Below are 12501 nucleotides of genomic sequence, written 5' to 3' on the forward strand. Positions count from 1 at the left end.
TGGTTTCTGTCATCTCCGGGTATTTTTTAGTCTCGTCCTATGTTTTCTTATATCCACAATGAGTACAGTCATTGTATGTCTGTCCCTCTCCTTCTGACACACGGAGCATGACATTCTTCGTGTTCATCCACGTATTAGCAAATGTCCTGACTTAATTTTTCCTAAAGCCTGCATCCTGCTCTGTTGTGTAGCTGTACCACGGTTTCTTTGTCCCTCCTCTATTCTCGGGCACTCCGGTTGTTCCCAGATTCTGGCTCTTGTGAGCAGTCTGCAGTGAACATAGGAGTGTAATAGGCTTTCCTGCAGTGTGTTTTGGGGCCCCAGGTGTACTCCCAGCAGCAGTATTGCTGGTTCTTACGTAAGCTTCATTTCTAGTGTATTAAGGAATGTCCATACAGTTTTCCAAGAGCACAGGACCAGTTGACATTCTCACTAGCAGTGAATGAGTCTCTTTCCTCCCCGAGTTCGTGCCAGCACTGGTTGTTTTTGTTCTGAATGTGCGCCAGTGTCTGTGGTATGAGGGGATCTCTGTTGTTTTGATTTGCATCTTCCTGACGTGCCTTTTAGTATTTCTTCATTAAAAAAGTTTCTGTTTAGGGACTGGAGCGATAGCACAGCGGGTAGGGCGTTTGCCTTGCATGCAGCTGACCTGGTTCGATCCCCAGCATCCCATATGGTCCCCCAAGCACCACCAGGAGTAATTCCTGAGTAAAGACCCAGGAGTAACCCCTGAGCATTGCTGGGTGTGAGCCCCCCCAACAAAAGCAAAAAAAAAAAAAGTTTCTGTTTATCTCTTCTCCCTGTTTTCTGATGGGGTTGGATTTTATTTTTCCTTACAAAGTTCTACCATTGCCTTGTATATTGGATATTAACCCCTTATCAGGAGCATTGTTTATGCATGAAGTCTTATTCCATCCCTCAAAGCTGAATGAGAGTCTGACTGGGTACAGTATCCTTGGTGAGGCCTTCTGTTTGTTACGTTTTTGTTGCTATATCCCATTATTGACCTGCACGGAGAGTCTCATTCAGTGGGTCTGCTGTGAGTCGAAGGGATGCTCCTCTGTCATTTCCTTTTTTGATCTTGCCGCTCTCGGCAGTGAAGCTCTGGTTTTCATCATTCTGACTAGACTCTATCTTAGAGGGGTGTTTTTGTTCTGTTTTGGTTTGGGTTTTGGGTCATACCCAGCTACGCTCAGGGATAACCCCTGGCGTGGCATCAGGATTCCCTCCTGGCAGTATTGAGGGGAGCCTCTGGGGTGCCAGGGATCGAAGCTGGGTCAGCCTCATGCAAGACCAGCCTCTGACCCACTGTACCATGGCCCCGGCTCCCTGGGGTCTTCGTATTGGGTCTCTCTTGGCCCCTTCCAGGGCTCCTGGACCCCGATGCCTGTATTCTCCGGCCCTGGGGAGTCTCAGCTACGGTGTCTTTGACACTTCCTCACTGGGGTTGCCTTCCTGTCCTTCTAGACTCCGATGATTCTTAGTTGTTTCTCGAATTCATCCCAAAGTTCTCTTGTCTGCCTTTGATTTATTTTGAGGTTTTTTGTTTTGTTTTTCATCTTCTGCTGTTGCCTGGAGATTTTCTGTGTCTCATCTTGGAGCTCGCTTTTGTCTCCAGCTACTGTCACTGTACTACTGAGGCCTTCTGTTGGGTTTTTCCATTCTGCTAACCAGGTTTTTTTATTCTGATGTTTCTGTTTGCTGTTTTCTCATCTCTGCTTTCACGCTCCTATTTCGTTGGCCATCCATTCCACTGATTCTTTGAACTCGTTAAACATCCTCGCAGTTTTGCTCTGAATTCTTTATCAGAGAAATGATGTTATTGGATATCCCTCGAGGTGCTTCTGGGCTCCTGTCTTGACCCACTCCCTGTAGTGGGGTTCTCTGCTGTTTCCTGTGGTGTCTGCATTAGCCTGGGGCGCTGCTTTCCAACCCACTTTCCGTGCCCACCACTGCCAGGGAGGACTCCAGGGGGCTTGGTGGGTGGTGGTCTCCTTCCCCGTCGAGGATCTCCCCTTCCGGTGTGGCGTTCCTGTGTGATTGCGGACTCCGAGTATATCTACTGCTTCCTGTGCTTTCTTGCGCTCGCGCCTCCGTGTATGGGGTCGGGGAAACGCTGACTGAAGTAGGGGCTGATCCACTATTGGTGTAATGCGATTGGGGCGGCCAAGATGTGGCTCTAACAGCGTCAGGAGCGGGGAGTAGCTCTCGGGAACCTCACCTCCTGCTGCTCGGCGCTGTGGGCAGCCAAATGTCTGCCTCTTTGTCGGGCCTGCCCAGGTCCTGCCCGGGGGCTCACCTGAGGGATGCCCGAGGCCTTGGGTCCTGCCGGGGCACTTGCAGGAATGTCCGGGTCATTTGCGGCGAGAGGAATTCGATGGGCACCCACGCTGTGGGTTTTTCTGTTGTTGTTTTTGTAATTGCATTTTGGGACTGGAGCTACCTCTGTCCTCTGTGGTTGCTGCGGCTGCGCCGGGAATGAGGCCTCCGTGACCGCATGCGCTCAGCCTGCTTAAGGGAACAGGTGTCGGGAGCATTGGGTTGGAGAATCTTCAGCGCTAGTGTCAGGTTTCTCGGTGTGCAGCATCCAAATATTAGCTCGGTGGTGTTTCTGTCGGCGTCGGCCTGTGTTGTTCTTTCAAGGGAGGAGAGGTTGCTGTGGACAGGATTCAGAAGTCCTGAGCTGAGGCCCGGGGAGGCTCCGAGTCTGGAGCACACACTTCGCATGGGAGGGTTCGTCTGACACAGCCCACGAGCAGTACCTCAAGCCCCCGCCCCGGGCTGGCTTCAAAAACACCCAGTGGAGATTGCAGTAGAGTTGGCTCACAGCAGACTAAAATTGCTGGGGGAGAGGGCGGAAAGAGTTCATTAGGAATGTCACGTATTCTTCTGTTGCTCGCTCCCGCTCTCCCCAGGGGTGCACAGAGAAAGAAGAGAAGGCATCGGTGTCGCTGCAGAATTACCGCACCTTCTTCCGAGAGCTGGACATTGAGGTCTTCTCTATCCTGCATTGCGGGCTCGTGACCAAGTCCATACTCAACACTGAGATGCAAACCGAGGTGAGTGACCGAGCTCCCGTGTGGAGGGGCCACACCATGCAGTGCTCAGGGAAACTCAGCGATGGTACCATGGAAGGTCTGACCTTTCATGTGACCCCCACCCTGGGTTTAGTCCCCGGCCCCCGGTTATCGTCCCCAAGCCGCACCAGGACTGATCCCTGATCAGCTCGGAGCCCGGAGTAACCTTGAGCCCCCTTGAATATGGCCCCCGAATAGTATAATTTTAAGATGCGGGATATTGGCTGTAAGGCAGGTGCCTCCTTGCTGTACTCTCTCCCCCCAGGGCCTTTTTTCGTGGCAGCAGCCATGACCGTCACCCTCTCGTGGTGCGTGTTTTCTCTGTGGTCTATATGCCTGGTTGTCATGCTCCCCGGGGTGTGGCTCTAGTGGCATCCAGGAGCCCACAGCAGTGCTCGAGCTCGAATATGCGCCTCCACCTCGCCAAACATGTGCTCCCCACTTGCTGTTTGAAGCACGACCTTTTCCCCCCAAATAGTTGTTAGGCAGCATTAGAGGTCGGGCTAGTGGTGTGACCTTTACCTGAGGCTGTGAATAGGGACCTATCCAGATTACTTTCATTTCTTCAGCGTCCTCAGAGGACCCTGGAGAGGCTGTGATGGAACCCAGGGCTCCTACCGAGAAGCTGCTCTCCAGCCTTTAGATCCGCTCCCCAGCCCCTAGCTGGCTTTCCTTGAGCACTTACCGCTCACACAGGCAGTTGCACGAACCCCTGACGTTGCTCCTGAGGCCTTTGCGTGCGTGTGTTTGCCACCGCGTAGCGTGACAGTTCAGTAGCACTGTGCAGCCTGGCGCTGGCCTCCGGGTGCTCAGGATCCGACAGGGAGAGAACCACAACTAGCAGTGTGTTCTCCTGGGTGGTCTGACCGTGGGCCAGCGTGAAGGCGAGTTACAAGCAGGGAGACGGCCGGGAAACTAGGGTCCCGGCACCATGCAAGGGAGGCCTGAGCTTGACATGCGGCACCCCACGGCCCACACACCCTTGATGCTTGGGGCTCGGGGCCCACATGCTCTGAGCACTCCCCGTAACATGCTGGGGGGAGCATCAGCACTGACTAGCAGCAGGTAACAGCGACCCCGATGCACTCACAGTACAGGAGGGACATTGTTACAGTGGAGGGAGCCTTGTTAGAGCATTCAGAATTCCTCCAGATGCAAGAAGGGAAAAAAAGTGAATGAGACCATGGAGCTGGCTCATAGGGCTGGAACGCGCGCGGTGCTTCCCGTGCTGGGCCCTGGCTTCAGTCCGAGTACCAGACGGGCCCCCGGGGGCATTGCCAGGATCCACCTCTGTCACTAGAAAACACCCCGCCTGAGGGGCTGGCAGATCATACTGAAGGGAAGCTGCTTGTCTTGGGCACACTGACCCACATTCGATCCCCAGCACCCCACAGGGCCCCCAAGCCAGGATGAAGCCCTCGGCACTGCCAGGTGTAGTACACACACACACACACACACACACACACACACACACAAATTGTGTAGATTTGATTTTTACCATAAGGTGGGCAGGGCGTGGTCGGGGCGCAGGCGGCCTGGGAATGCGGGACTGGGGGTCCACACGCCCTGATGCTGGTGGGTTTCGGTGCACTGCAACCCCTAGGCTCACCCCGCTCCTCGGTCAGATACTTCTTTATAGGAGTGGAGGTTCCTCCGCAATGGAGAAATTTTTTTTCTTCCTTTGGGTCCCATCTGGAGATGCTCCAGATTTAGTCCTGGCTCTAAACTTGGAGGGGGACCGTATAGGGGACTGAGGATTGAACCCAGGTTGTTTGCATGCGAGGCAAACACCCACCTCTCAGGGGTTACTCCTGGCTCTGCACTCAGGAATGACTCCTAGCGGTGCTCGGGGAGCCGTATGGGATGCTGGGAATCGAACCCGGGTCGGTCACATGCAAGGCAAACGCCCTCCCTGCTGTGCTATCACTCTAGCTCCTGTGGCCCCATTTTTTGGCCATTTTTCTGATCAGGTTACTTTACATGGTTGTAGATTTTGTGAATGGCTTAAATTTAGACTGTATTGGACCAGTTTTTCTTTTGGTAACACATTATGCTTAAAAGGATCCTGCCCAGAATGAATCGTAGGAGAGCATTCTGTCAGCATCAGAGAGCACTGGGTCCGGCATGCGCTGACCGAACTCAGGCCCAGGCACCACAGGCGTCCCCTGCCCTCAAACAAATAAAAAACCATTCGGGGAAAGAAGATGAATGGATCAATGAAGAGAAAAAAAATAATTTAGTCATTTTCAATCTTGTAGTATTTGGTCTGCAGCTGGAAGAGATACAGGTTATTTTCAGAGAAATCATCTTCTAAAACTATTACCCTCCTGGCAGGCAACCCCCAGGAGAGCTCAAGGCTTACTCCTGGTGCAGTGCTCAGGATTACTTCTGGTGGTGCGGGGTGGGGGCAGTGTGTGATGCTGAGAGTTGCATCGGTGTCAACAAGTGCCCTGCTGCTGTGCTATCGCTGTGCAACTATTATCCTCCCTTAATAATTAAAAAGTTTGTTTCGCTTTGGAAGTGCTTACTGTTTTTGGGAGGGGGTCACACCCGGCGATCTCAGGGGTTACTCCTGGCTCTGCACTTAGGAATGACTCCTGGTAGTGCTCAGGGACCAATGGGATGCCGGGAATCGAACCTGGGTTGGCCGCGTGCAAAGCAACTGCCCTGTCGTACTCGCTGTACTATCGCTCCGGCCCCGGGAAGTGCTTACATTTTGGGGAGCATTGGGGACCAAACCCAGAGCAGTCTACAGCCGAGGCATGTTCTTGACCAGCAGCCTACGACTGGCTTTCTGATTTATTGACAGCACAGTAGCTTTTTAGACCAGTTGGGTCATTTCCTCCTTCCTTTCTCCCCCTTGGTTGTTCCTTTTCTGACAGGCACCCATTCTTCATGCATTTGGAAGAGTAAACATGAAACGTGCCTCTCCCATGCCCCAACGGGGCTAGGTATGATTGAAATCCTTCTTTCTTCCCTCCCTCCCTCCTTCCGGTGACAGGCCGTAGAAGTTGTGCAGCTCCAGCCCCCCGAGCTGCTCCTGCTGCTGGAAGACCTCTCCCTGAAGCTGGAGAACGTGCTGCTCCCTTCTGTCAACAAGAGAGCGCCCTTCCTCAAGGTTTGTGCGGCGGCGGCGCGAGATCTGGCTTCGGTGTGTCTGGAAACCAGGAGGCTTGAGTAGGGAGCAGGTTGGCACTTTCTGTTAAGCTTCGGAGCCCAATTGTCAGACAAGCCTTTCTGCTTGAGAAAGGAACCTTGAACCAGGAACCAGAAAGCCACCCCGAGTGGGAGCCATCTCCGTCCTGGGCATTCCTGCATCTCGTGGGTGCTGGGCTTCTGGGTTAACCGCCTCGCACATCAGTCTGTGCTGGGACCTCAGTGGCGTGCTTGGGTTTGGACAAAGGCCAGGATTTTGTGTTTCTGCACAGCGTCTGTGTCTGCACAACATTTCCGAAAGCTTCGAGCAGATGCAAACAGCTCATTGTGAGCTTCTTGATTGGAAGCATTTAGACCTATTCCATGCTTTGATTTATTTTTAATTATTCGTCATATGTTCTCTTTGTGCCACACCAGGGTGCTCCTGGTTCTTTGCTCAGGGATCACTCCTAGTGGGGCTCACGGGACCATATGTGGTGTCGGGGATTGACCCTGGAGGTTGACTGCATGTAAAGCAGGTGCCCTGCCCACTGTACTATCGCTCTGGCCCCTAGACGGTATTTGTTTTTTGCGGGAAGGGAGAGCACACGCGGCAGTGCTCAGGGGTTACTCCTGGCGGGCTCGAGGATCCTATGGGATGCTGGAGATTAGTCGGTCGCACACCAGGCAGGCCCCCTAGTGTCTGCACTCTCGCCCCTGTGTGCCCTCAATAAGACTGAATGGTCTCTTACTTTGTGGGTTTGTTTTCACAGCGATTTGGGTCTTAACTGGGTCAGAAATTATTTACACTGCAAAAGCCATTGGGTGCTTTGAAGCTGAAGCAGCGGGTTCCTCGTCCCCGTGTCAGAGAATAGTTCTTACAAAGGCAACGTTTCTTCCAGTGGCTTGTGCCTGGTGACGTAGCTGTGACCAGCTTCTTTCAGAAGATTCCAGATTTCAGAGGCGCTACCCTGCGGTTTCCTGGTGCTGACTCTGAGTCTCTTACAGAACAAAGGCAGGCGGAATGTTGGCTTCTCGCATCTCCACCAGAGATCTGCCCGGGAGATCTCCCGGCATGTTGGCCAACTGCTGACCCCGTTATGTAACCACCTGGAGAACATCCACAACTATTTCCAGGTCAGGAGCTCTCGCGAGCCCCAAGCGAGCGGGGGAGGCTAACGGCGGTGCTGCTGGGAGCAAAGTTGATGCTGTGCTGGTGTTGGTCGGTGGTGTTGCGCCACCTACCAGCGCTATTTCACTCGGCCCATCTCCAGACTCGAGGGGTTTCCTGGGCGGGGAGACAGCTAGTGGTGTTGGGGGCCGTATGGTGCTGGAGGTTGACTGGGGGTCCCCAGCATGCTCTGTACATGCTTTAGCCCTTTGTACCATCTCCACACCCCGTGTTTGTTTTGGCTCTAACCCAACTGGGATTCCTCCTAGTTCTGCACTCTGGGGTCTTTCCTGGTGGGTTTGGGGTCCCATATGGGGTGCTGGGGATTGAACCGTGCTCGTCCTCCTGCAAGGCAAGCGCTCTACTTGCTGTCCTCTCTCTTCCCCCCAGATTTCGTTTTTTTGACTAAGAAAAATTTATTCCGGGCATTTGTTCTGCAGCTGCTGTAACGCCTTCTTCCTTGTAGTGCTTAGCTGCTGAGAACCGTGGGGTCACCGATGGCCCAGAAACCAGAGACCCGGAGTACCACATTATGTCTTCCTGCTACTTACGGCTGCTGCACGTTTTGCTGGCGTTCTTTTCCTGGTGAGTAGGTGCCATAGAAGGGAGGGCGGAGTAAGAGAGCGCCTGACAGCAACGCTCTGAGGTCTCAAAAATAAGCAAAGGGCTCTCTGCGTCTTTGGTCTTGCCCTCAGCGCCTGTGAGGCTGCCATTAGTAATGCATGTTCTGTTCCCTGGAGCTAGGCCTGGGGCCCCTCCTCACACAGCTTTCCTGATAGTTTCACGCAGACCTATACTAAGATTTCTCTTCTGACCAAGACGTTGTTTCCTCCAAACTCATCATCTCCAGGAGTGTGTGGCTCTTGGCACTGTCCCTTCATTGGGTCGGCCAGGGGAATGCGCGTCACTTACGCAGTTGTCTGAGCACTGTCTCTGCTCTGCCCTAGTGTGTCTGGTGGCCGGGCCGGTGGTTTGCCCGACTGCTTTCCCTGCTGCAGGCCCCTCCCGCTCTCCTCTCCTCACGGGGCTGGCGGTCTTCCCGCAGAGCACTCGGACTCTGTTTCCGCTTTGGTTTCTGATTGTCACTGGACTTTCCTTGAGTTCAGACCTTTGTTTGATGGGGTGAGGATTAGGGTTTGGGAGGTATTGGGGTGCCCAGGGGCTGCTATATCAGCATTGCTCAGGGGCTGTCCTGGCTTTGTACTCAGTCCTTGGAGGGCCGTACGCAGAGCTAAAGTCTCATCCCCCTCAGGCAGGACGAGTCCCTTACCTCGCGCTCACTGGGCCCTGCGGTCCAAGCGCAGATTGGAACTAGCTTCCGAGGCTTCTGTCGTGGACTCGAACTGCCCTTGGTGGCCTTCGTCTGCTGAGGTTTCTCCGTCTGGCGCACTCTCCTGCCTTCTCTCCATGTTTCCCCTCTCCTTGAGCTTTGGATCAGATGGAGACTTGACCTTCTCAGGGGGCATCTCCACTGACCTCTGGGCCCTGTGAACTCTATCCTGCTTCCCGGTCGGCTTCGGAACCTCCAGCAGTGACAGCTGAACAGTTGATTATAGTCCCACGTTCCTTTGCTTTCCTTCCTGGGTGTGAACTGTATTCTCTGTAAAGCACCGTAGTCTAGCAGTGTATTAGCATTTATTCCCTTAGTGTCTTATATCGCTTTGAGAAGACAAACTTAAATGTTGAGGGGCTGGAGTGATAGCACAGCGGGTAGGGCGTTTGCCTTGCACGCGGCCGACCCGAGTTCGATTCCCAGCATCCCATATGGTCCCCCAAGCACTGCCAGGAGTGATTCCTGAGTGCAAAGCCAGGAGTAACCCCTGAGCATCGCTGGGTGTGACCCATAAAAGCAAAAAAAAAAAAAAAAATCAAACTTAAATGTTGAGAATGAAAAAGAGCCTTTGAAAATTTTTTCCCTTGAAAAAAGACAAGGAATGCGGGTCGGCCCGTCAGGTCAGTCTTCTGGGTGCACGGCGTTGTGGCATAGCCTGCTGCCAGCACTCACACGCTTTCGGTGTTTTAATGCTGTTTCTTCTCAGCACTTCCTGAGAGACGGCGCAGACTCGAGGCCGCATTCCCAGGTGCTGTCCAAGCAGCCTTCCTGGAACGACACTAATCCACTGTCTCTCCTCACCTTCCCTTTAGGAACGGATTTTCTCAACCTGAAAATTTGCAGTTACTGTATTTTTCCCTGGAGGGTTTCAGCAACCGCTTCAACCCGCAAGGCCCTGACCAGGCCCAGGAGCTGCTGCTCAGGTGGGTGGGCCCGCCCCAGAGGGCTGCTTCAGGCCGCTGCTCGGAAGCCACCTGGGGGTCTCGCAGTAGTTGTTGGGAGATTTGGGGGAGATGCCTCTCCCTTTCCTGCTCTCGGGTGAGGAGCCCGGCTCGGAGTCAGCAGAGCGCCTGGTGTACACGGCACTGCCTGGTCGCTTCCGCAGCGGTGGGCCCGCAGAGGGTGCTGCAGGCAGGGCTTCAGGCTAGACCAGTGCCGGGGCCAAGGCTTTTTTGCATCTCTCCACCCTGGTTCCATCACCGTCACTGCATCTGGGGGCACTCCCGAATACAGCCCCGAGTAGCCATGGAGCACCGTTAGGTTGGCCCAAACCCTGAAAAACAGACCTGGGGCAGTACTGTTACATTTGTTGGGCTTGGATCCAGAGACAGTACAGCAGGGACAGCATTTACCTGCGGCCATCTCCAGCATCCCGTCTGTCCCTAAGCACCGCCAGGAATAATCCCTGAGATCTGGAGGCATCACCGAGAAAGCTAAAAAAATATTGTCGGACCATCCCCTTTGTCAGGAGTTGACTCGAGTTTTATTTGAGTTTTAAATCCAGTTTGAAATTGTGACTCCATCGTTTAATGCTTGATGCTTTAAAAAAACACCATTGGGGGCGCTGGAGCGTAGCACAGTGGGTAGGGCATTTGTCTTGCACGCAGCCAACCCAGGTTCGATTCCCAGCATCCCATATGGTCCCCTGAGCACCGCCAGGGGTAATTCCTGAGCTCAGAGCCAGGAGTAACCCCTGTGTATCACCGGGTGTGACCCAAAAAGCAGGGGGAAAAAAGCCAGAGACATAGTCCAGCGGGAAGGGCACTGACCTTGCAGGTGGCCGGCCCAGCTTCGATCCCCAGCATCCCGTACGGTTCCCTGAGCACAGCCAGGTGTGGCCCAGAAACAAAGAAGATTGTGAAAAATGCATAAAAAACTGTTGACTTATTAAAAGATATGCTTTTTTGGGTTTTTTCTATTTACAGTATTCATGTCTGTGTACCCAGAATTTAAATATTTTCAGTTTGTTGTCCTTTTTTTTTTTTTTTCTTTTTGCTCTTTGGGTCACACCTGGCGATGCACAGGGGTTACTCCTGGCTCTGTACTCAGGAATTATTCCTGACAGTGCTCAGGGGACCATATGGGATGCTGGGATTCGAACCCGGGTCGGTCACGTGCAAGGGAAACACCCTACCTGCTGTGCTGTCACTCCAGCCCCTGTCTTCTAAGTTCTTAACAAGCAAATTACAGATTGATTCACAGTGTTACACATACAAACCATGGCCAGGAGTAGACTTTGTATTTCCGGGAGCGTGTGACGCCTTCAGGGCGTTTTTCTGCTGGGCTTTTTCTGCTCGGGCCTTCTCGCACTGCGGCACGAGTTGGATTCTCACTAAACCAGGAAGAGCGTCGGTGGGTTCTTCTGTGTTGTGGGTCCCGGCATTTGTCTGATACTTGTCTGTGGGTTGTTTCTCCTTCCAGCCAGACCGTCCGTTACTTGCAGAACTTCAGCCCCAGCCTGCCCAACTTCCAGTGCGCGCTCGTTCTCCTCAGGCTCCTCATGGCGCTCCTGGAGAAGTCCATCGCTCCCCTTCCCAGCAAGGAGAAAATCGGTGCTTTTTCCACTGCTCCTGCCCCCTCCCCCCCCCGGGAATGGGCTCGGTCACAGGTCACAGGGGCCTGGGGACCCGAGGGTGCCTCTGCGGCTGCTCCTGCCGCTCTGGCGTGGCTGGCTCGGGCGGCGCCTCTTGACACGGCCTCCCTGTTCCGTTCCAATTACTTGGCGCGCTGGGGAACAGGAGTAAACGTGAGGAGAGCGACCGGTGAGGGCCGGCCCAGGCCGGGTGGGTGGCCCAGGCGCTGAGTGCCTGTGGGGCTGGAGCCATAGTCCAGAGTTGGCCTTGCACGCGGCTGACCTGGGCTCAGTACCAGCACCCCGTATGTCCCCAAGCCTCTCCAGGAGTGACTCCTGAGCACAGCTGGGGGTGGCCCATAAAGAAAATAGAAGACCTGGCTTCTATTTTCCATCCTTACCTTGAACTCTCTCTGCTCGGAACTCATAGACCGTGACCCACGGTTACATTTGCTAATTGGCAGCCCAGGAGGAAGTAGCCCTTCCCGGGGGGATGGTTTGCCGAAGCCACTGAGGTAGCGGCTGCTTCTTGGCCACCCAGCCAGCGCGGGTGTCTACCGTGCCAGCTCCCGTCCTTCCCGTGTCAGGGCGGTGCCTCTCCGGCTGCCCAGCGCCGTTCCTTCCCCGTCCGGCGTGTTCATGCCGTGTTCGAGAGCAGGGTGAGGTGGATGGGGGCTCGTCTTAGGTGGACCAGGCACACGATGGCATTTTCCAGATTGTAAAATTCAGAACTTCATGACAAAGTGAGAAGAACATCCTTTGGCCGCTCAGTCACCCTCGGAAGCTGTGAAGCCTGAGCGAGCTCGGCTCTCGCGCTGAGCTGACCTCTGTTTCTCCACAGCTGCCATGGCCCGGCAGATCCTGTGCCGTGCGTGGCCGAGCAGCGAGAAGGAGAAGGGCCGCGTGTGGCACGAGCAGCTGCACACCGTGTTCTGGTGAGGTGCTCGGCGGGGGGACAGGATGGGAGAGACCCGGGTTCTGTCTGACCGGGGCAGCTCCCGGTCATGCCGTCGGTAGAGGAGGACGGCCCATTTGTGGCTGTGTCTTGCCTGCTGTTGCCCAGTGGCTGCGTCTTACCCCGCCGTGTGCATCACTCTCAAAGCGTTATACCCTGTTTCCAGCTGAAACGTCACTGTCCTCACCTTGTGGCAGTAATGGCGTCCGTAATGTTTTACTCAAATGAGTGTTCCTCGTTCTTCTGAGTCTCAGCACT

At 54.2% G+C, this 12501-nt stretch overlaps 1 protein-coding gene across 3 annotated transcripts in view; it reads left to right on the top strand.

Annotated features, from left to right (window-relative positions):
* FANCD2 (FA complementation group D2) overlaps window positions 1-12501 on the top strand; it is a 65544-nt gene that overhangs the window by 43619 nt on the left and 9424 nt on the right. For all 3 annotated transcript variants that reach the window (XM_055134799.1, XM_055134801.1, XM_055134800.1), the window contains exons 29-35: window positions 2916-3059; window positions 6079-6195; window positions 7221-7349; window positions 7850-7968; window positions 9529-9639; window positions 11138-11268; window positions 12130-12223. In XM_055134799.1, coding sequence (XP_054990774.1) covers window positions 2916-3059; window positions 6079-6195; window positions 7221-7349; window positions 7850-7968; window positions 9529-9639; window positions 11138-11268; window positions 12130-12223 — 845 coding nt within the window. The remainder of the gene's footprint in view (window positions 1-2915; window positions 3060-6078; window positions 6196-7220; window positions 7350-7849; window positions 7969-9528; window positions 9640-11137; window positions 11269-12129; window positions 12224-12501) is intronic.

The sequence above is a fragment of the Sorex araneus genome, chromosome 4 (assembly GCF_027595985.1).
Source record: "Sorex araneus isolate mSorAra2 chromosome 4, mSorAra2.pri, whole genome shotgun sequence".
In the NCBI taxonomy this organism is placed as follows: domain Eukaryota; kingdom Metazoa; phylum Chordata; class Mammalia; order Eulipotyphla; family Soricidae; genus Sorex; species Sorex araneus.